This window comes from Vulpes vulpes, chromosome 7 (genome assembly GCF_048418805.1).
Source record: "Vulpes vulpes isolate BD-2025 chromosome 7, VulVul3, whole genome shotgun sequence".
Classification (NCBI taxonomy): domain Eukaryota; kingdom Metazoa; phylum Chordata; class Mammalia; order Carnivora; family Canidae; genus Vulpes; species Vulpes vulpes.
In genome coordinates, this window is record NC_132786.1 from 6,584,322 (window position 1) to 6,605,718 (window position 21,397).

Consider the following 21,397-nt stretch of genomic DNA (forward strand, 5'->3'; position numbering starts at 1 on the left):
TAAACACGCTCACCTTCTTACGGTGGCTTGTGGTTAGTTACACATGTATGTATTATTTCCTTTGAACCTCAGAACAGCCCTGTGAAGTGGATATTATGAGCATCACTGTTTTCCAGATGGGGAAACTGAGGCCAAACCAGAGTTGGTGACTTTCCAAAGATCACCTAAGAGTGAGGACTTGAATCTAGATTTTTGACACCAAAGTCTAGGTTCTTACTATGTGCCACACTAACTCTAGACATTTCCCATCATCGGCTAAAAAAACAACCAAAAGGACACAAAGATATCACCATTGCCTTGCTGGGTCAGCACCCAGGGACCCTCAGCCTGTGTCCAGTCTCACAGTGGGAGTCTGTAGGAGAGTGATCATTTCAGAGCTAGAGACATAGCCCTCCAAATGCTCCTGAGGACCCTGTAGGAATCTGTTTAATGATTTTTACTCCTTGTTACTGACTGAGTAGCTTCACGGTGGTATCTTTGGGGCCCTGTGTCTGTCCTTAACAGCATGGTTGTGGTAGGAGAGAGAGATTAGAGCACTCATTGTTTGTTTCTCACAAAAAAAAAAAAAAAAATCAAATAAAGGGTTATGGTGTAGAGATCACCAAGGGGTAGACCAAAGCTGGAGGAATTAAAAGTGGCAGAGATATTTGGAAAGTTGTCATGTTCAAATCATGGCAAAATGATCATGCCAGGTGTCTCTGGTTTAGGTAGCTGGGGTTTGGTGGTGGTTTTTGGTGCCCCCTTGGTCTGGAGAAAGTACCAAGGATGGGATTGTCGACTGTGGCTTGGAGGTCAAATCTGACTCACCACTGCCTGTTTTTGTAGAGCCCACATGCTAAGGTGGCTTTTCACATGTTTAAATGGTTGAAAAAAAAATCAAAAGATATTTTATGATGTGTGAAAATGATATGAAATTGACATTTCTGTGTCTGTAAATAAAATTTTATTAGAGCTCAGCCACGCCTGTTCATGTACATGTTGTTTTTTGGTGGCTCCTGTGCTTACAACAGAAGAGTTGAGGACTTGTGACAGGGACTGCATGTGGCCCAAGAGCTTAAAATATTTATTGTGTATGGCTCTTGACAGAAAGTTTGCTGGCCCCTGACCTAGTGCCCTACCTTGTTCAAAATCACCAGGGGGTTCAGCCCTGGAATACTAGATGTCTTTCTGATGTTGCCAGAAGGATCCATGGGAGCCAAAAACTTCAGTGCACCCTGGCCTCCCCTCCTTTGCCCTCCTTCCCCTCTCTCCCGCCCCACACCTCTCGGGATAATGAGCTGCTATGGATTGGGATAGGTTTTGCTTCTCTAAAAAAGCCAAACCCTCTGTGCACCTCCAGTCCAGTCCTGGGCCTTTTCACATCTGGCCTGCTCTGAATAGCCTCATTCTATACTCTTGGCCTCTCAGCCTTACATCCCTTCCCTTTAGAACGTTAACAACTATCATTTGCTGAGAGCTTACACTGTGTTTTAATCTTACTCATTTCTTACAGGGATCGATAATCCTAGGAGAGAGGTACTATTAATACTATTCCCATTTTACAGATACAGAAACTGAAGTTCAGAAAGGAACAACAACCTGCAAACACTAGGAAGTAGCAGAGCCCAGACCCAAACTGAAGTCATTGTGACTCCAGGAACTGTGTGGTGAGAAGAGAGGCCAGCTGCCTGAGGTAAGATTTTCCCAGCAGTGATCCACCTTGGAATTCTTTCCTTGGGTCAGGTTCTCTGCTGCTGCCACAATCGAACCCAACCCAAACCCAAGGTATCGTTGATTCTTTGTCTTTTCAACTGTTTGCAAAACCACTTTGCTCTTATTTTCTCCTGACAAAACTGAGAGAGGATAGAACATTTATAAGACACTTTTGCTAAAAAAGAAAATTTAGGAAATTTGCTAAAAAAAAAAAAAATAGGGATCCCTGGGTGGCACAGCGGTTTGGCGCCTACCTTTGGCCCAGGGCGCGATCCTGGAGACCTGGGATCGAATCCCACATCGGGCTCCCGGTGCATGGAGCCTGCTTCTCCTTCTGCCTATGTCTCTGCCTCTCTCTCTGTGTGACTATCACATATAAATAAAAATTAAAAAAAATAATAAGGAAAACCAAATGAGAGACAAATAAGAAACTATAAAAAATCCGGTCCCACCTCAGTGAGGCTGGTTGACCGGCAGGCTTTGCAGACATGGAGCACCTGTGCTGTCTGGTAGTCTGAATTGTGAAGGCCCCACCAAGGAATGTTCCTCTAGAAAGCTCTTGGAAGACCTTCTGTTGCTTGCAGGGATCGCCCCCAAGGGCCAAGCAGGAGCTGTAAGTAGAGTGCTTCTCCCAGTGGAGCTTGGCCAAGCACTTGGCACTTTCACACCTTCCCTTTCCAGATCTTCTGCTCTGGCCTTCCACCCCACACCTCTTGTGCTGCCCCAGCCTGCCCCTTCTGGGCCACATCCCAGGCTCTAAAATGCTTCTGTCCTGCTTCCACCAATAGAAGTTTCTAACCACATAACATGTTACCTCCCCTCAAAGGACATGGAGATGAGCATTTTCCTCTGACTTTTGCCTCTGCTCTCCATGGCAACCTGTTCCTGATCTAGCAAAGGGATCCAGAGAGGTCCCCCAGCCTTCCAACACTAAGGACAGGCACCCTGGCTCGTTTATCCTTACTCCTTCTCCTGCAAACCAAACTTTCTGGGCATGCAAGGAATTTCTGTTCCTCCCACCTCTCTCCTAAGGAGTCTACCTCTGTCCAGAGGGAAAAGGGAGACAGGAGTGAAATGGGGCTCTCAGTGTTTCTCTCTTTCAGTTCTGCCATGATTGCTCCCAATTTCCCCCTTCATTTCTGCTCCCCTCTCCCAATTGAAGACACGTCCTTGATTGAGTGTGTAGTTCCTTTTCCCTTATCCAATATATGTTTGTGCCCTAGCAGCCCAGAGTAAAGAATGTGTAAGAGAAAAATACGAGAGAATTCCTGCTGAGTCCACTCCCAGAAAAGCAGGAACCACAGTGGAATTAGCAGACACTGAGGGGTTAGGAGGCAAAGATTGTGTGGTGTTGTGGGACAGTTTTGTGCTTCTCATATCCCAGCTGTTAGGTTGGCCCTGGCTTCTACTCTAGTTTTCCTTCACTAGGACTCAACCAGGTTTGAGACACCTCAACCTGTACTGGGCCTTCCACACTGGAGACCCATGACAACTGAAGTGCCCCTGCTGCTCCATGTGGTGGATGAATGTCCGGAGTGACTTTGTGGGTAAAGGAACCCATCACACCATAACTTTCAAACCTCTCCCAGGGTATAGGGGTATCATGTAGGGTTTGCAAAGCAGATCCTTTAGGACTTCTGATTTCTCTCTAAGGCCAACCAATGTGAAGATAGAGTGTTCTGGTCCATTATGGAATTTAGGTGGGTTGTACAGAAAGAAAGAAAAAGAAGGAGAGAAGGAAAAGAAGGAAGGAAGGAAGGAAGGAAGGAAGGAAGCAAGGAAGGAAGCAAGGTGGGAGAACTGGAGGGAACTTTATCTGTTTGAAGGTAGGGCAACTACAGTATGGACATCACCATCCTCAAAGCTCTTGTTAGCTCTTGGCTGCTTTTGGCTTTTGCAAACAACAACATAATATTTCTTCATAATAAGCACGGGGAGGGATTATATGGTTTGTTATCTTGGCATTGTTCATAAAAATCATATGGTGGCTCTGAATCAATTTTCTTTTTTTCTCTGTTTTTCAGTGGTAGGTATGCATGTATTGGGGAAAAGTATATTTCTTTATTCTTTAGGAGCTGGAATGATACTTCAGAATCTGGTTTATCTTATCCTAATAACCAAACCAGCCTTAAATGGTCAGAGAAATAAATGTCAGTTAGGAAAACTGTGGAAAATGTGTATTTTCATGAATATTTTCCCTTCTAGTTTGAATAAATCCTGTGCTGTTGGAACTATACAGAGATGTATGTGAGAGAGAGTGTGTGTGTGTATGCATGTAATTTTTTGCTGTTCACAGATGTAAGGGATTTTCTCAGAAAAATGTGCTTGAGAGTCCAGATGCTCAGCATTTAGTCTTTGTTACTTATCTTACATTTTCATTTGGCAGCCTTGATGCCTCAGTAGTCTTCTTTTCACATTTTCCTCAGTAATTCTGATTTTAAAAACACCAAATACAAGAAACCCCCCAATTCCTAACTTTCTGGTTCCAAGATATCTAGGAGTGGGGTGTGTTATTTTGTCTGTGTGCCCTTTGAGGCAATGCCGATGCCGTCATTCTGAAGAGTGACAGTGAAGTGTGATGTTTTCCTTCTCGAATGTTTACTTACCCTCCTCTTCCCCGCCCCGCGCCCCTGGGGGGCACCTAGCAAAGACAATGACAGAAACAGACGCCTTTGCATTGCCACAGACTTAGGAGCACATCAACATAGACATTCCTTTACTCTGGACTCTATTTTCTTTCTGTGGCTGCACACACCAGTCTTGCCCTCAGCCCTTGTCTCTTTTACCATTTGGAAAAATAAAGCATTCAGTTGACCATATACTTATCCCACTCACCACCCTGTAATTCATGTTTCTCTCCAGAGAGTGTCCTGCAATTGTTGGTCTTTACAAACTCCCCCACTGTTTTCCTCACCTTCTCTGGAAACTTCTGCAATCTGAATGCCACCTGTCACTCTAATAGTATACGTGGCCTCCGTTCTTGAAACCTCTGTGGTATCTGATAATTCTGATCAGCCTTTCTTTCTGGAATCCCTTTTCCCTGTAGGTATTACCATTTCTTTCTTTCTTAAAGATTTTATTTATTTATTAATAAGAGACACAGAGAGAGAGAAAGAGAGACACAGGCAGAGGGAGAAGCAGGCTCCATGCAGGGAGCCCGATGTGGGACTCGATCCCGGGTCTCCAGGATCACACCCTGGGCTGAAGGCTGACGCTCAACTGCTGAGCCACTCAGGCGTCCCAGTATTCCCATTTCCTTTCTGCCTCTTGATTGCATACTATGCTTGTCACTAGCCCTCCTGTTTTTTCACTGTGGGTTAGTAGGGTGCCTTAAGTAGGGTGGCCATGTCATTTTTCATCCAGACCAAGGTATGCTTGAGAAGTAAAGGATGCTGAGTGACAAGAGGCACAGACTGAAATCATCCTAGGCAAACAGAGATATCTGGCCATCCTCTCCTTCAGGCTCAGGGGAGGAGGATGCAGGGTGGAACACAGGGCACGAGATGAATCAGCATAGATCCAAAAGCTTTCACAAATCCATCTTAGTGTGGCTTAGCTACTTTTGCTTAGAATCTCATGTTAAAAAGTAAGCATCCTATTTGAGAAGGGTCCGGTTACCTGAGGAGAAGTATCAGAGCATGATTCAGGCAGAAAAGATGGATGAGGAGAGAAGTCTAAGTGGAGAAAGGCAGAACTGGTTGAACCAGTCGTGTGGTACTCTGGGTTCCAGTCACAGAGTCTGCTCTTACAGGTGAAGAGGAACATGGTGCTGAAACCTCTTCCAGGCTCTTCTCAGCCCAGGGTTACCCAAGATCAGTAGCACTGAGTGCCCAGCTGGGTAGGCGGCCATGACAATTTTGCACAAAATATTCCAGGAGCTGTTGATGTCAAAGATGTTGGACATGGAAAGAAATAGAGCAACTGCATTGAAAATGTAGAGAATGAGAAAGTAGCTGGTCGCTCTGATGGCCCCAAAGTGAGCCTCCATGCTGGGGTCCCTGCAGCCAGTGGCATTGCTTTCCATGTGTAGTGTGTGTCTCTTGAGAGAGATGATCAGCAGGGTGGCCGAAAGGATGAACGTGATCAGAGGAATGAAGATTCCCAGGTTATAGAGAAGAACCAGGTTGACCACATTGGTCTCAGAGAAGTACTTCTTCTCAGTGGTATTGGAGGAGCAGATAGGGATGGAACTATTTACGTACACATGGAAGATATCTGTAGAGAAAGTAAAGCTGAAGCATAAGGAGATGAACAGTGACAGTCCCAGAAGCCAAGGCATCAGCTCCGTGATTTTCCTCTTCATCATGAAGAACACATGGTGAGCCAAGTTTGTGATTCTCAGACAATAGAAGATGTTGAGCCAGGCAGCAAGCCAGAGGTTGAAATAGTTCAGGAAAATGACAGTGACTTTGAAGAGTATAAACACTGTGTTTTGGTTGTAAGTGACCCGGAACAGTAGACTGTAAATATTCTCCAGCATCATCCAGATCTGCAGTAAGAGCCTGGAAAAGCTGAGCATCAGCAGAATGCAGTCACTGACCGGGAGCCTTTTGCCTCTGGCCCACTTGGCCCCATGGATGATTGTGATGAAGCCATTCCCAACGATGCCAGTGAGGCACTCTATTCCGGGGACCACCAAGGTGAGGATGATTTTAAACCTGGACATGTCTCTATCCGTGGCATCTGTGCTCACTGTGGCTATTCTCTTTGTCCCTGACTTTCAGGTTTCCATGCCAAGGACCAGTACTTGCTCTGTTGCCTTCTGACCCTCACTCAATGTTATTGTAAATACCGCCCCCCACCCCCGTTAATGTTTATTTCATTTTTCTTCATTTGCTTGCCACACGACCACAAGTCAGAGGCTTGAAATGCAAATGATGAAAGGATCTTGTTACTGGTTCTCTCCATTTTTCATAAAGACCCATTTGCCTCTGGCTTGCAGGAGCCTCTTGGGAAAAAATTGAGAGAGGTTCCTACCACAGTATCTTTCTACCTTAACCTTAAACCCATACTCACCTGATGGACAAGAGTCCCAGGTTAGGGATTGTACTGTCTCCATACCTTTGTATTCATCTCACAAGACCTGTTGTTACCTGCTCAGTTGTCTTTAAAAATAGCTCCTTTGATCTGCCTTCTCCTGCTTCCTTTCTTTTCTCCCTTATTTGTGGAGAAATGTTTTTACCTTATGTTTATTAGCACGTTCATGAATAAAATTCCCATCAGCTTGTATCAGAACATTTTTTACTTAGAATCAAGTTTCCTCCACAAAGGTCAGCTATTACAATGTTCTCAAGCACAGAAGAGCCAACATTTGATGCCATTTGGGTTAATTAAGACAAGAGAAACTGCCTTGTGACAGTTTCATTATTTGTGTGTGTATCACCAGTTATAATTTACTGATATGCTTATCAGTGTTTGAACTCTGAAATAGGTAGAATTAGGCCAGGAAAGTGACAGTCTGAACACAGTGCTGAATTTGGGACATGTGACCAAACACTGTTAACTTGAAATTTAATTCCTTACTTCTTCATCCTGACTGTGAAACAGAGTGAACTCTGGCACTTTCAAACAATGTGTGGGTGCCGGAGACTCATTCCTGATCTAAGAATCTGAGTAAGTCAGAATCCGAGATAGGGCCCAGGCATGTTGTGTTTTTAAAAAGCTAAAAGTTCATATTGCTCATAGGCAGATGGAGAACCAAAATCTTAGCTAGAGACTAATGAGTCTTGGGCCAAATCTGACCTGTGGTTATATTTTATCTTGTACAGCCTAACCCTGGACAGCACTAGCCTACCAGTGCTTAATACTTTTTATTGGTCAACATTTAAATTTAGGAGATTGCATATATGCACAAAAATCCTGTCCTTGCAAAATGAGAAGATCGGGCAATATTGGGGCTGCATGGTCAATTGGTTGATGTGGAACAGTGGCTGTGCATTTAAAACAGAGTATGTGTGCACTTTGCAGTTTGTTACAGTATCTACCAACTCCTAGTGTTTTCTTTACCCTGAGGCTTCGTGCTGGTGTGATGGCCTTGTTATAACTTAAAAAAAATATATTTATTTGAGAGAGAGAAGGAGAGCGAGAGAGCATGTGTGAGTGAGAGGGAGCGGCAGAGGGAGAGAGAGAGAGAGAGAATCTCAAGCAGATTCCCCTCTGAGTGCAGAGCCCAAAGCAGGGCTCAATCTCACGACCCTGAGGATGAGGATCTGAGTGGAAATCAAGAGTCAGACACTTCACTGACCAAGCCACCCCAGCACCCCTGCCTTGTTATAACCTTTATATTAGAAGTGCAGAGATGATGAAAATGCATTTACCCACTCCCAAATTAATTTTAATCAAATTAAAGTCAGAGATTTATTTTTATTATAAAATTGCCTTCTATTATTAAATCATATTGGTGCAAAAATAGCACCAGAAAAGGCAATATATTGAAAAATTATGAAAACATTGTTTAGAGAAATTAAAGCTCATGTCAACACAAAGACTTGTACAAGAGTGTTCATAGCAGCTTTACTCACAATGGCCAGAAACAAGAAACAATAAGATTACTTGACATGTTCTACACATCCGGCGAGAACCAATTTCAGTTACTTCTACAAATAAAGAGTGATATTGGGATGCCAGAGTGGTTCATTTGGCTAAGCGTTGGACTATTGATTTCAGCTCAAGTCATAATCTCAGGGTTGTGAGATCAAGCCCAGCATTGGCCTCTGTGCTCAGTGGGGAGTCTGCTTGGGATTCTCTCCTTCTCTCTTCTTCTGCCCCTACCCTAGCTCTTGTTCTCTCTCTATATAATAAAGAAATAAATCTTAAAAAAATAATAGAGTGTAGTGTTTATCCTCAGTTTTCACTAATTCCAGTGCACCAAACTCATCTATTTGTGTGTTTTGTTTCAATTTACATAAGTTCGTGATAAATATCTCCCTAAATTCCTTGCACATAATTGATTTCTGCTGTTCTGGTACCTTCTTCTATTGGATTTCGTTCACGTTTTTCTCTGATCTTAATAGGACAGAGCAGTGGGGGCTGGTGAACAGGTGCCATATTAATAGGGATGTGGGGCCAATTCATTTTTTAGTCTGTAAATCATTTCTCATTTGGAGAGCTAGAATGGAATCTCCTTTATTTTAGGGAAACTCTCATGGGAGAACCAAAGACCAAAGGTTTCATATATTTGGCTGTTGGGTTCAAAAGGTTTGGTACAGGTGTTGGATAGGTCCGTTTTGGAAGAATATGTGATAAGGGGAACCATTTCCTCTCACTTCTCTCTCAAGCACTGCCATGTAGACTAGGAAGGTTTCCTAGTTGGGGAGGGATGAGAAGTGCAGGGAAGAGTTGGAGAAGGTGAGTATCTCTGTGAAAGGGATCCCATATCCTGCCTTGCATAGGGCATACCACAGGGCTGCATGGGGTAGCAGAGGCAGAGGGGCTGCAGGATTGCTCCTGAGTCTCCCAAAGTACACTTGAGACAGCCGCTAAGCCTTCCTTGGGTTCACACAAAGGGTTTAGAAATTTGTTGAGGGGGTAGGGTTAGTGAATTCCAAAGGGGTGTAGTGGTTAGCCAGGAGGCTTTGCAAGCTTGGGTTTGGATGAAGCCGATGCAAGAGGAATGGCCATGGAAGAGGCTCCCCACCCCTCACCTCTCACGAAGTCTATTTGATGCCCACAGAACATAGATGTCACCTCCTGGAAGACAGGAAGGAGAAATCCTGAGAAAATCTTGTAATCAGAGTGTTTAAACCTAGTATGACTGAGAAAACACTGAAGTATGATTGGTTTATAAAGTGGTGTGAACTCACTGAGCAGGATAAACACAACCAAGATTCTTTCCTTAAATCATAGTTTCCAGCTCTGTACTGCTGACACTCCTTTCCCATCCTGAAGTGACATCTTGGGCAGATTTCATCTTTTCTAGTCTTTTTTGGTTACTAATATTTAATCCAGTTTGGTTTCATGTGTGGGTTAAACCTTTACCATCTTCCTTTTCCCCAAGCACAGTTTGAGTTGAGACCCTATCTGCTTGGGTCGGAGGGGGACCTGATGGGTCTGGGACACCTATCTCTTCTTCCAGGGTGCTGCTGTGGGAGAAGCAACAGATTTTTTTTTAAAATCTCTTTATTTTACTGGCTGCTGCAGTAAATGTGTCCTCTTGTGGTTGCTGCTGCTGCCCTGACACCTTCGGGCCATATGTGGCTCTGGAGGCCAGGCATCAAGTACTGGCTGTCTCCTGAGGAGCACATGGGAGCTCTAGAGGGCTCTGCAGCAGTACTGGAGTCAGTTCTTACAAGTTCCAGTCACCCTTCCCTCCTGTTTTGTTGAGTCTAGGCATAGATGGCGGGCTGCCACTAGTTACAGTAGAGCTGGCATCGTCACTTCTTGGTAAGGTTGGCGAGTCAGTATTTAGCCCTTGTTGTTGGCTGCTTGCTTTAGATCTATCCTTCTCAACCTGGTGCATATACCAGAATTGCCTGCATTCACATTGCAGGGCTTTAAAAAACATCTGTACCCACGTCCCTTCCTCAAAGAGCCCCAGTATTGTTCTGGAGAAAAGCTAAGCAATGGCATGTCCAAAGCTCCCCATTGCAATTGCAGTGGCAGCAGGGCAAGGGGTGCTTACCCACCTGGTTTATGGTATGGGCTCCAGGGCCAATTCTGGGACAATAGGAACCCTGCCACTCAATGTCCTCATTGGAAGTGACTGAATGACTTCCTGGACAAGACTGAGGACATGTTCTTCCACCAGGTGGAGGGGGTCAGATCCAGGGGCTGAATTACAGGGAACAGTTATAATGTTTTACAAAACTGAGTTTTTGCCTTGTGAAAGTCACTTCTACTGGATGGTGTTAGAAAAGCAAATATTTCTCACATCTCTATGACAAGGAGGAAAAGGAACATAGATGTAGAGAGTCATAGGTTTCCAGTTTATAAACTAGACCTCTCCTATGTGCTTATTTGGCAAAGGATGTAATGTATGAAAACAGCCGTTATGAAACCAACCAGAAATTTCACCAAAGAAGACATAGACATGGCCAACAAGCACATGAGGAAATGCTCCGCATCACTGGCCATCAGGGAAATACAACTCAAAACCACAATGAGATCCCACCTCACACCAGTGAGAATGGTGAACACTAACAAGACAGGAAACCACAAATGTTGGAGAGGATGTGGAGAAAGGGGAACCCTCCTGCACTGTTGGTGGGAATGTGAACTGGTGCAGCCACTCTGGAAAACTGTGTGGAGGCTCCTCAAAGAGTTAAAAATAGACCTGCCCTAGGACCCAGCAATTGCACTGCTGGGATTTACCCCAAAGATACAGATACAGTGAAACGTTGGGACACCTGCACCCCAGTGTTTCTAGCAGCAATGTCCACAATAGCCAAACTGTGGAAGGAGCCTCGGTGTCCTTCGACAAATGAATGGATGAAGAAGATGTGGTCTATGTATACAATGGAATATTCCTCAGCCATCAGAAAGGACAAATACCCACCATTTCGATGCAGATGGAACTGGAGGGTATTATGCTGAGTGAAGTAAGTCAATTGGAGATGGACAATCATCATATGGTTTAACTCATATGGGGAATATAAAAATAGTGAAAAGGATTATAAGGGAACAGAGGGAAAATGAGTGGGAAAAATTAGGATGACTAAACATGAGAGACTTCTAACTCTGGGAAACAAACAAAGGGTAGTGGAAGGGGAGGCAGGCAAGGGGATGGGATGACTGGGTGACGGGCAGTGAGGAGGGCACTTGATGGGATGAGCACTGGGTGTTTTATGTTGGCAAATCAAACTTCAATAAGAAAAAAAAAAAAGAGAGAAAAAACAGAAACCAATCACCATAAGAACAAAGACCAGGGATGTGGGAGACATGTGACCAAATCCTAATGAACTGCAAAGAGAACAGAAAAGTCAACAAGATTTGTTTGGATTGTTAATAGAATAAGCAGTTCTGTATTAAAGTGAAAAATCCACCCAGGACATGACATTCTTCACATATTGCAAGTTGTAAAAAAGTGTCTATTGAATGTGGTGGAAATGTGGGTCCTGAAACAAGATAGAAGCACGTGCAAATATAAGTGTAACCAGAGACACTGTTGCTCAATGCACTAGAAATGTGGCAAGGAAATTAAAAGGAAAATTGTGTGAAGGAAGTCTTAAACATTGTGACATTTGCTTTTGCAGCTGATGAGGGTACATATTTAGTAATACTTAGATGTAATAATTAGCTCTATTTATTCGCTGTGGGTTTGAGAATTTTTATACGACTGAAAATATTTTAGACAGTGTGCCCATGACAGGCACAACACAAGGAAGTAATTAAGAAATTCATTTTTGTAACAGAGGAAACTTTCAAACAATTTCATGTGGATGATGTTCCTGGGATAGATGGGGTGCTAATATTGGACTTGCAGTAAAATTTAAGTTCCCTTTGGCAAGTCATGCAAGGACACAACTTCACCTCTACTCATTTGCACTTTTCAGCAGGAACTGCTTTCTTCTGGAAGTTATAAATGGACCCATCATGGACACAGCTTACCACCTGTTAGCTGCATCTCCCCTGGGGCTTGGGCCACGGAGCGTGGCAGGCACCATTGGATGAGTGGGACACAAAGCACAGCAGTTTGCTCACTGCGCGTAGGTGGGGAGGCTCAGCCAGCGCTGAAGCTAAGGAGAGGTGTACAGCTGTTGAAATGAGTTCATGCCTCATCACTTGGGAAAGAAAATCTCTGCTTATGCTAAGCAGCAAAGATTGTTATCACATAATTGGCCTTTTGGGTTGGCAAACACTTTGAATGCCCTGCAAAGGCATTCACCTTAGCTATAAAACACTATGGAGAAAGATATCTGGCCTAGTGTTATTTGGTCATCTTTTCTGTGCTAGAATTAGTTCTAGAACTCTAACTGATGGTCTGAGCCCCTGGTGGAAATTCTGTTAGGCCAAATGCTGACTTTACCAAGTGGCTTATTGATTCCAGCTCTGTGAAGGTGACCTCCCCCTGCCCAGTGCCCCTTCATGTCTTCATACCTACAGTGTGGAAGGTAATCTTCAGTGTGATACAAGGCTGAATATTGAGCATGGTGGCACCCAAACTCCTGCAACTGTCAGAACAATTGTGCAATGATTGTTAAAAATCTTTGAAAATGCCTACATTTGTAAACACCTCTTCTCAATTATTAAAGGAAAACTAAGTATCACTTCCTAGTCAAGGCTACCAGTCAAGGCTGAATTCTGTGTTCTTGTTGAACTTGGTACAAGATTTAGCAGTGACAGGCTAAAGAAAAAAAAAATCACTGATTTCTTGTTCCAAAACAGAGTCAACAAGTTGTGAAATAAAATGGTAAAATGGTCAGAGTAAAATATTTCTATTTTATCTGTCCTCCCCTCAATTTTGAATCTAAGTTACAATTGTCAATATCATACGAGCATGTGTTACGTGGTATGGTTGTCATCATAGTTCAGAAAAATAAAGTTTGATTATGCTCCTGGCACTTGGTTTTTGTTTTTCTTACCTCTTCCATGATCACCCATAGACTTTTCTGTCCCTGGCTTCTTTAGAGCCTGGAGTTTTCAGTGACCTCTTTAATGCGTGTCTTGTGTGGGCAGTTAATGTGGGGGCTCTAAAGTTTAGCGGACAGGTTTCACCTAAGGTTAGGAGCCTGGGAATCCTTGGAAAATAGGGCAATTACTGAATTTGTCCACTAGTGGGCGGGCATGCACTTTCTTTCTAAGTAAGAGCTTCTGGAAAACCTTTGACAACCTTTTCTATTTTAGGCAGTTGGCTAAGAGTTTTACCTACCCACTTTTAGGGAGACCTCTGAATCTTTATACTCAGGGTCAGAGTTATAGTCATGGACAGTTTTCATGAGGAAACCCATATTATCTCTTAATAAAGCCTCTGTTTTTGTTAATATTTATTTTTTATTTTTTAATTTTTTTAATAATAAATTTATTTTTTATTGGTGTTCAATTTGCCAACATACAGAATAACACCCAGTGCTCATCCCGTCAAGTGCCCCCCTCAGTGTCCGCCACGCAGTCACACCCCCCCCCCCCCCCCCCCCCCGCCCTCCTCCCCTTCCACCACCCCTAGTTCGTTTCCCAGAGTTAGGAGTCTTCATGTTCTGTCTCCCTTTCTGATATTTCCTACCCATTTCTTCTCCCTCCCCCTCTATTCCCTTTCACTATTATTTATTATTTTTAAAAGGTAAACTGCAAATAAAAACCATATCCCTTAAATAGACAAATTTTAGTTGACTACAGAACCTGTTTCTAAGGATGCCAGAACATCAGAATACTAGACTACCAGTACCTCAAGTGACCCGAGAGCTGGTGTTGGGGATGAGAGAATGGAGGCTTTAAGCAGGGAAGAGGATTATCTAGGGCCACTTACCTGTTGAGCTCATTACTGGAATATCAGGTAATGCATCTTGGGTGGTCCCTTTACACTTGCCTTTGGATTTCTATTAACTTCTCTGGAGGCTCTCTCTGTTCTAATGGGTAGTTACTTACCTAATTAGGTTCTTTTTATCCAATCCAGAAAATGGTGATGAAAGCTTAGGCACAGTGCTCACCAACCTTTTATTTTTTTTCCTCCCTAAATGAGTTCCTGCATTTAGGAGGTATCCATCCACACAATGACCATTGTTTCTAAACAAAACTGGAATCTCATTCTTTCAACAAATACATAAGTATCTATCATGTCCATGACACTGGAGATAAATAGTAAACAGACAAATTCCTGTCTTCTTGAATTTTACCCTTTAGTTTTGCTGGGCAGGGGATTGGGTGGTGTGGGGAGGGGAAGGAGGAGAGGAGGAGGGGAGTGAGAGTTTGAGAAGAGCAGAGAGTAAACTAGTAAATGATATAATCTCAGGGATCCCTGGGTGGCGCAGCGGTTTAGCGCCTGCCTTTGGCCCAGGGCGCGATCCTGGAGATCCGGGATCGAATCCCACGTCAGGCTCCCGGTGCATGGAGCCTGCTTCTCCCTCTGCCTATGTCTCTGCCTCTCTCTCTCTCTCTCTCTCTCTCTCTCTCTCTCTCTCTCTGTGTGTGACTATCATAAATAAATAAAAAATAAAAAAATGATATAATCTCAGATGATAACTACCATAAAAAAGTAAAGAATTGATTTTCAGCAAGGGTGCCAAGACTATTTAATGGGGGTGGGGGGAAAATAGTCCGTTCAAAACCGAACACCTACAACTGAATATCTCCATGCCAAGAGTGAAGTGAGACTTCATACCACATACAAAAATGAACTCAAAATGGATCAAGACTGAAATGTGAGAAATGAAGCTATTAAAGTCTTAGAAGAAACTAGAAGTTTAAATCATTGTGCCCTTGGACTATGCAGTAGCTTCCCAAATGTGACAGTTAAAGCATAAGCAATGAAACAATGGAGAAATTGGACTTCACCAAAATTAGAAACTTTTGTGATTCAACAGGTATTATCAAGAAAGTGAACAGATACATCACATAACAGTAGAAAAATATTTGCAAACTCTATATCTGATAAGAGTGTAGTATCCAGAAAGAACAGTTACAACTCAACAATAAAGAGACAGCCCAATTTAAAAAGTAGGCAAAGGATTTGAATAGACAGTTTTCCAAAGACTATACAAATGGTCAATAAACTCATGAAAAAGCATTCAGAACCATTAGTCATTAGGGAAATGAAGATTAAAGTACAATGAGATACCACATCATACCTACTAGGATGGCAAAGCTAAAAGCAATTATAAGTGTTGAAAAGGATGAGGATAAAATGAAAATGTTGTAGCTACTGTAAAAAACAGTTCAGCAGTTCCTCAAAAAGCTAAACAGAGGTACTATATGATTTATCAATTCTACTACTAAGTGAGATAAGACAATTGATAGCATAGATCCATGAAAAAACTTAAACATGAATGTTTATAGCAACATTATTCATGATAGCTGAAAAGGAGAAACACCCAAATATCTGATGAGTGGATTAAAAATGTGGTATATCCTTTTAATGGAATATTATTTAGCCATGAAAAAGGAATGAAGTACTCATATATTCTATATCTAGGATAAACGTTGAAAATATTTATGCTAAGTGAAAGAAGCCAGATGCACACAAAGGGCCACATAGTACATGATTCCACTTATATGAAATGTCCAGAATAGGCCAAATCAGAGATAGAAAATAGGTTTGTGGTTGACGGGGACTAGGAAGGGAGAAATTGGGAAGAAACATGAAAGAAACAGGATTTCCTTTTGGGGTGATGAAAGTGTTCCAGAATTAGACAGTGGTGATGGCTTCATAACTCTTGTAAATATACTAAAACCCACTGAGTTATACACTTAAAAGGATGAATTTTATAGCATGGGATTACCTCGCAATAAAAATAAAGTAGGGTAATTAGAGAAAGTGGGCAGGGGTGGTGGTGGGTTATTTAAACACTGTGATGAGAGAAGCTTTCAATAGAAAAATCAACATTTGAGCAGAATATTTGAATCAATGAATGAATGGATGAAGCACACAAACCCCACTCAGCTCCCTGTTCGCTCTTCTTTTGTTTGAGTATATCCTTGCTCGGATTCATATGATATTAAGGTATCTCTACTCTAGTGCTATAAATTTGTTGTAACGGATACATTCAGAATATGAAAGTCATTATTTCATTAAGCAGGCTTAATGAGAATGCTTACGTACAATGCTTCCCTGCAGAGTTACCAGGGAAACCTCAAAGCCCTAATAATGCCATAAACATCTTTCAGAAGGTGCTTAACAGGATGTTAAGTGAAGGTCTTAAAGTGTTGGCTAAGCCCTCCGAGTGGAATACACTTAGTGGTAAGTGACCACATAATCTAGAGACAGAATCCCTAATTCATCTTCTGTCTCCAACCAACATTAGAGAGGATCCTTCAAAGGGAATTTTGTAAGAGGAGATCATGCTTCTTTCCTGTATGTCTCTCTAGAATACTGTCCTCCCCTTCCCCAACAAAGACAAAGGAGGTTGGGAGGTTCTAGAGCATTACGGGTAGAATCAAGACACTTGGAAGAAAGGGAGACTAGCATCTTACTCATCCACCTGCCCTTGTTGCTATCAGAGCAGATGGCAAGAACATTCTTAAAGAGCCTCACCTGGATCTCCTGGAGCTGAATTTCTCAACCTCAGTGCTACTGATCTGTTGGGTGGATAAATCTTTACTGTGAAAGGCTATTCTGCGTATTGCAGGATGCTCAGCACCATTCCTGGCCTCCTCCCACTAGATGCTAGTAGCGTCTCCCCACCTCCCACATTTGTGGTAACCTAAAATATCTCCAGGTAGGGCTAAATGTTCCCTAAGAGGCAAAACTACCCCTGGTTGAGAACCCCTGCCTCAGTTTTAGAAGGCAGAAGCAGTCTAGAGATTGATGCTTGACTCCTGCCTGGTGAAGCTGGAAGGGAAGAGGCTGCCTACCATTGGGGTTAATGGCAGAGCACAGAGAACTGTTGGGCAGTGTAGGTGCTTCCTGGCTGCCAGTGTTTGGTGGCACAAAAAAAGGGTGATGCTTTCCCCTTAGGCACATGCTGTGGAAGTGAATCAGGCTCAAGCTATTTTAAAAGGACCCTCCTGGAGGTGGGGGCTGTGCTGCCCATTGGACAGGAGAGAGATGACAAAGAGTTCATTGCCAGCTTTAGATCAGGGTTTTCAACCTTGACACTACTGACGCTTTGGGCTTGATACTTCTTTGTTGTAGGAGCCTGTCCTGTGCATTGTAGGATAGTTGGCATCCTACCTTTTTTTTTTTTTTCAGAAGAAGTGAATGAGGACCTCTTTATTTCCAATGCAATAGAAATGCAAAGAGGAGGAAATCAATGCAAACCAGTATGTCTTGGATCAGCACATTTTAAAACAAAATGTACCTTTGTATCTAAAAATCTGAGAGCCATGAATATTTAACAGAGAGAGAAAAGAATGATTTTGTCAGCGTGTAAAGCAAGTCCCAGGGAAGCTTAAATTCTGCTGTCTTCTATCCACCTGCTAGATGCCATTGGCATTCCTCCCAGTCGTGACATCTAAAATATCTCCAGACATTATCAAATGTCCCCCAGAGGGGGTATCAAAAATTGACCCTGGTTGAGAAGTAATCCCATAAAGAGTCCCCCAAATCAGCATATTAGTGTCCTATTGCTGTTGTAATAGATTACCAAAAACGTAGTGGCTTAAAACAACACATTTTTTTGGTCTCACAGTTCTGGAGGTCAGAAGTCCAACCTCACTCTCACTGGGCTAATATTAGGGTGTCAGCAGGTCTGGATTCTTTCTTGGAGTTCTGGTAGAGAATTCCTTTCCTTGCCAGCTTTTCAATGCCGCCTTCGTTCCTGGCTCCCTATTCCCGGCCAGCAGTGACATCATACCTTCTCTGACTCTGACCCTCCTGCCTCCCTCTGATAAAGATCCTTATGATTACATTGGCCCACCTGGATAGTCCAGGGTCATCTTCCCATCTGGAAGTTCTAAACTTCATCACACCTGTCAGGTCCCTTTTATCATGGAAGATAACGTATTCACAGGTTTCACAGATTAGTATATGGACATCTTTGGGGAGGGCATTCTCTGTACCACAGTCAGTCTTTGGGCTCATGCCAACCAGAGGACACTAAGTAGATGGATGTACCAGCACTAGTTAAGTAAGATCCTGTGCTTTCTACTTGCTTCTCCTCCTGCCTCTTCCCAGGATCTGGAAGCACTGAACAAGTGAGAAAAGAAGGTGAGAAAAAGAAATCTCACCCTACCCCTCCCCATTGCTGGAACCAAATGTGGAGGTGTGCTCAGGCCTAGCTGGAAGAGACCTTGAAATCATTTGGAAGATAATGGTTTTGATTACAGTGGGACGGGACTTTTTTTTTCTTTTAATGCTATTTTAATTCCCCACTTGTCTGGTATGCCACAGGCTCTAGCTGGAAGGTTACTCATGGCTAGAAGAGAGGCTGTTAATCAGTAAAACTGAAGGCAGTGATGGGGAGAGAAAAAGTTACTGCTCGTGGTCCCTCATAGACCCCAGCTTATTGAATAAACCTGGTACAAGCAGGTTTTAGAGGAGAGAGGATTTCAGAATTCTATCACATCACCCCATGACTAGGAAGGAAGGCTCTCTCTCTCTCTAAGAAGAGAGAGATGGCAGCGTTGAGTGTGTCTGCATCCAGAGGCCAAGAGATGTGGCGACCTCAGAAAGCCCATGATTCTCCCAGGAACATCAGATGATCTTGCTCTTGCCTGGAAATTTGGGGAGAGAGGTAGAGGAAGGAGAGAAAAGAATGGGAAAAAGGTAGATAGACCTGGGCTGATAACTACCAACATTCATGTGGGTAAAAGCAAGCAGACAGTGTTTCAAATCTGTGCTGGCAGGCGAAGCTGGGGCATATGGCCCCTGCATGGAGAGAGATGCAGCTTGCAGCTCCATGGCTCTGAGTCAGACTTCAAAGTGCTTCCCAACGTGTCAGTGTAGGGCCTACCTGAACCCTAAAACTCTAACTGGAAAACTTTCATGGGCTTCTTGAGGACACCAATTAGATATCCAAAACCAAGTCTTACCCCTCATGGCTAGATGAGCCTGCTTCCTTCTCTTCTGGGACCAGAAACACAGAAGAACAGGCTACACACAAAGATTTAAAACTCCAAGTGGGGGTGGCCTGGTGGCTCAGTGGTTTAGCGCCGCCTTCAGCCCAGGGCGTGATCCTGGAGACCCAGGATTGAGTCCCATGTTGGGCTACCTGCATGGAGCCTGCTTCTCCCTCTACCTCTCTCTCTCTCTCTGTCTCTCATGAATAAGTAAATAAAATCTTTAAAAAAAACAAAACTGCGAGTGGCAATCAGGCTAATACCAAAATTATCTCTAGTTTTTATTATTGTGGTATATTCATATATAATTATAATGACCATTTAAAGAATACAACAATGAGAAATATACTCTATCAAGGGGGTGAAAAATAATTTTTGGGGGCACCAAATTATGAAGCACCAAAAATGGATGTGTGGTTTTTCTAAAAAGATTTATTTATTTATTTATTTATTTATTTATTTATTTATTTATTTATTTATTTTAGAAAGAGAGAGAGAGAGAGAGCATGAGTGTGCACATGCTAGTGAGGGGAGGAGCAGAGGGAGAGGGAATGCATTTCAAGCAGGCTGTACACTCAGCATGGAGCCCAAAGCATGTCTCCATCTCAAGACCCTGAGATCATGACCTGAGCTGAAACCAAGAGTGGAATGATTGGCTGAGCCACCCAGGTGCCCCTTCATGTGTGTTTTGTGCAGGAAAAGAGTCATTGAAGTGTCTGAGTGGAGTGGACTTGTCAAGGAAAGTGGAGCAGGTAATGAAGGTAATGCAGTAAAGCAATAAAGCAAAGAAAACTTTGTGTTTTCCACATCAGTACTGGACCTCGGAAAGTTATAAAGTAGGAGAAGAGGGGGCGCCTGGATAGGTCATTTGGTTGGGCCTCTGTCTTCAGCTCACGTCATGATTTTGGGGTCCTGGGATCAAGTCCCCCATCAAGCTCCCTACTCAGTGGGGAGCCTGCTTCTCTCTCTGCCCCTCCCCCTGCTTATCCCTCTCTCTTTGGAAATTTAAAAAACATAAATAAATAAATAAATAAATAAATAAATAAATAAATAAATATCTTAAAAAGGGGGGGGGGCAGGAGAAGAGGGCCCACCCCTAAACAGAGCTTCAGGTCCAGAGAGAGGAACCCTACTCATGGCTGACATGGGGAGATATGGGTAGGGGAAGGGCCGTAAGCAGAATTCACTTTTCTCTAGATTCTAAATAGGAATGAACTTTTATTTTTTTATTTTATTTTATTTTATTTTTGTTTTTTTTGATTTTATTTTATTTTATTTTTTTTAATTAATTTTTATTGGTGTTCAATTTACCAACATACAGAAAAACACCCAGTGCTCATCCCGTCAAGTGTCCACCTCCGTGCCCGTCACCCATTCCCCTCCAACACCCGCCCTCCTCCCCTTCCACCACCCCTAGTTCGTTTCCCCGAGTTAGGAGTCTTTATGTTCTGTCTCCCTTCCTGAATGAACTTTTAAAACTCTACTGCAGGTGCACAGCACATTTTGGAAGTAGGATGTTGTTTATGTGCTTACCTCATGCTGTCTTCATGCCCAAAGTCTTACCCCAGGATTGTCTGGCAACAAAGAGACCCTGGATCTTTTTTTTTTTTTTTTTTTTTAACTCTTCTACCTGGGCAGAAATACCCAACTGAAGCTGGAGTCTGTCTCTCCCCATGCATTTGTCGCCACCTACCTGAGAACAAGTGCTTTTACTTTTAAGTTGAATGTAGTAAAGTCTCATTTTCTAAATTAAAGAGATTGTACTTGGCCACATATGAGGCTCTCCATAAGTGATTTGTTGAGGGAAGGAAGGTGGAAAGGTAGAAGGAAGGAATATTGGAAGGAAGGGAGGAAGGAAGAAGGAAAACAGGGAGGGAAAGAAGGAAGGAGGGAAGGAAAGAAATAGGAAAGGAGAGAGGGAGGGAGAGAGGAAGGTAGAGATGGGAAGAAGGAGGGAGGGATAGGTGGAAGAACAGAAGGAGCGGGGAAATGAAAACTTGCCTTTCTGTGTGTGTGCTTGTGTGCCTTGTCACATGGATTTGCTTCCAGAAGCAGCAGAGGAGATTATGGAGAAGGTTAGCCCTGGGAAGGGAACTCCAAGGCTTTGGGTTGTAACAGA

At 43.1% G+C, this 21,397-nt stretch overlaps 2 protein-coding genes across 3 annotated transcripts in view; one reads left to right on the top strand and one right to left on the bottom strand.

The window, feature by feature from the left end:
- The window catches only part of KEL (Kell metallo-endopeptidase (Kell blood group)), a 437,477-nt gene that overhangs the window by 37,483 nt on the left and 378,597 nt on the right, over window positions 1–21,397 (top strand). For both annotated transcript variants that reach the window (XR_012002430.1, XM_072762819.1), the window contains one exon: window positions 1,545–1,672. The gene's annotated coding sequence lies outside the window, so the exon portion shown is untranslated. The remainder of the gene's footprint in view (window positions 1–1,544; window positions 1,673–21,397) is intronic.
- TAS2R40 (taste 2 receptor member 40) lies at window positions 5,438–6,358 on the bottom strand. Its single transcript, XM_026018317.2, has one exon. The coding sequence runs from the start codon at window positions 6,356–6,358 to the stop codon at window positions 5,438–5,440; it is 921 nt and encodes a 306-aa protein (XP_025874102.1).

Excerpts from the sequence above, each read along its gene's own strand:
- TAS2R40 (XM_026018317.2), bottom strand. The coding sequence starts at position 6,358 with ATGTCCAGGTTTAAAATCATCCTCACCTTGGTGGTCCCCGGAATAGAG.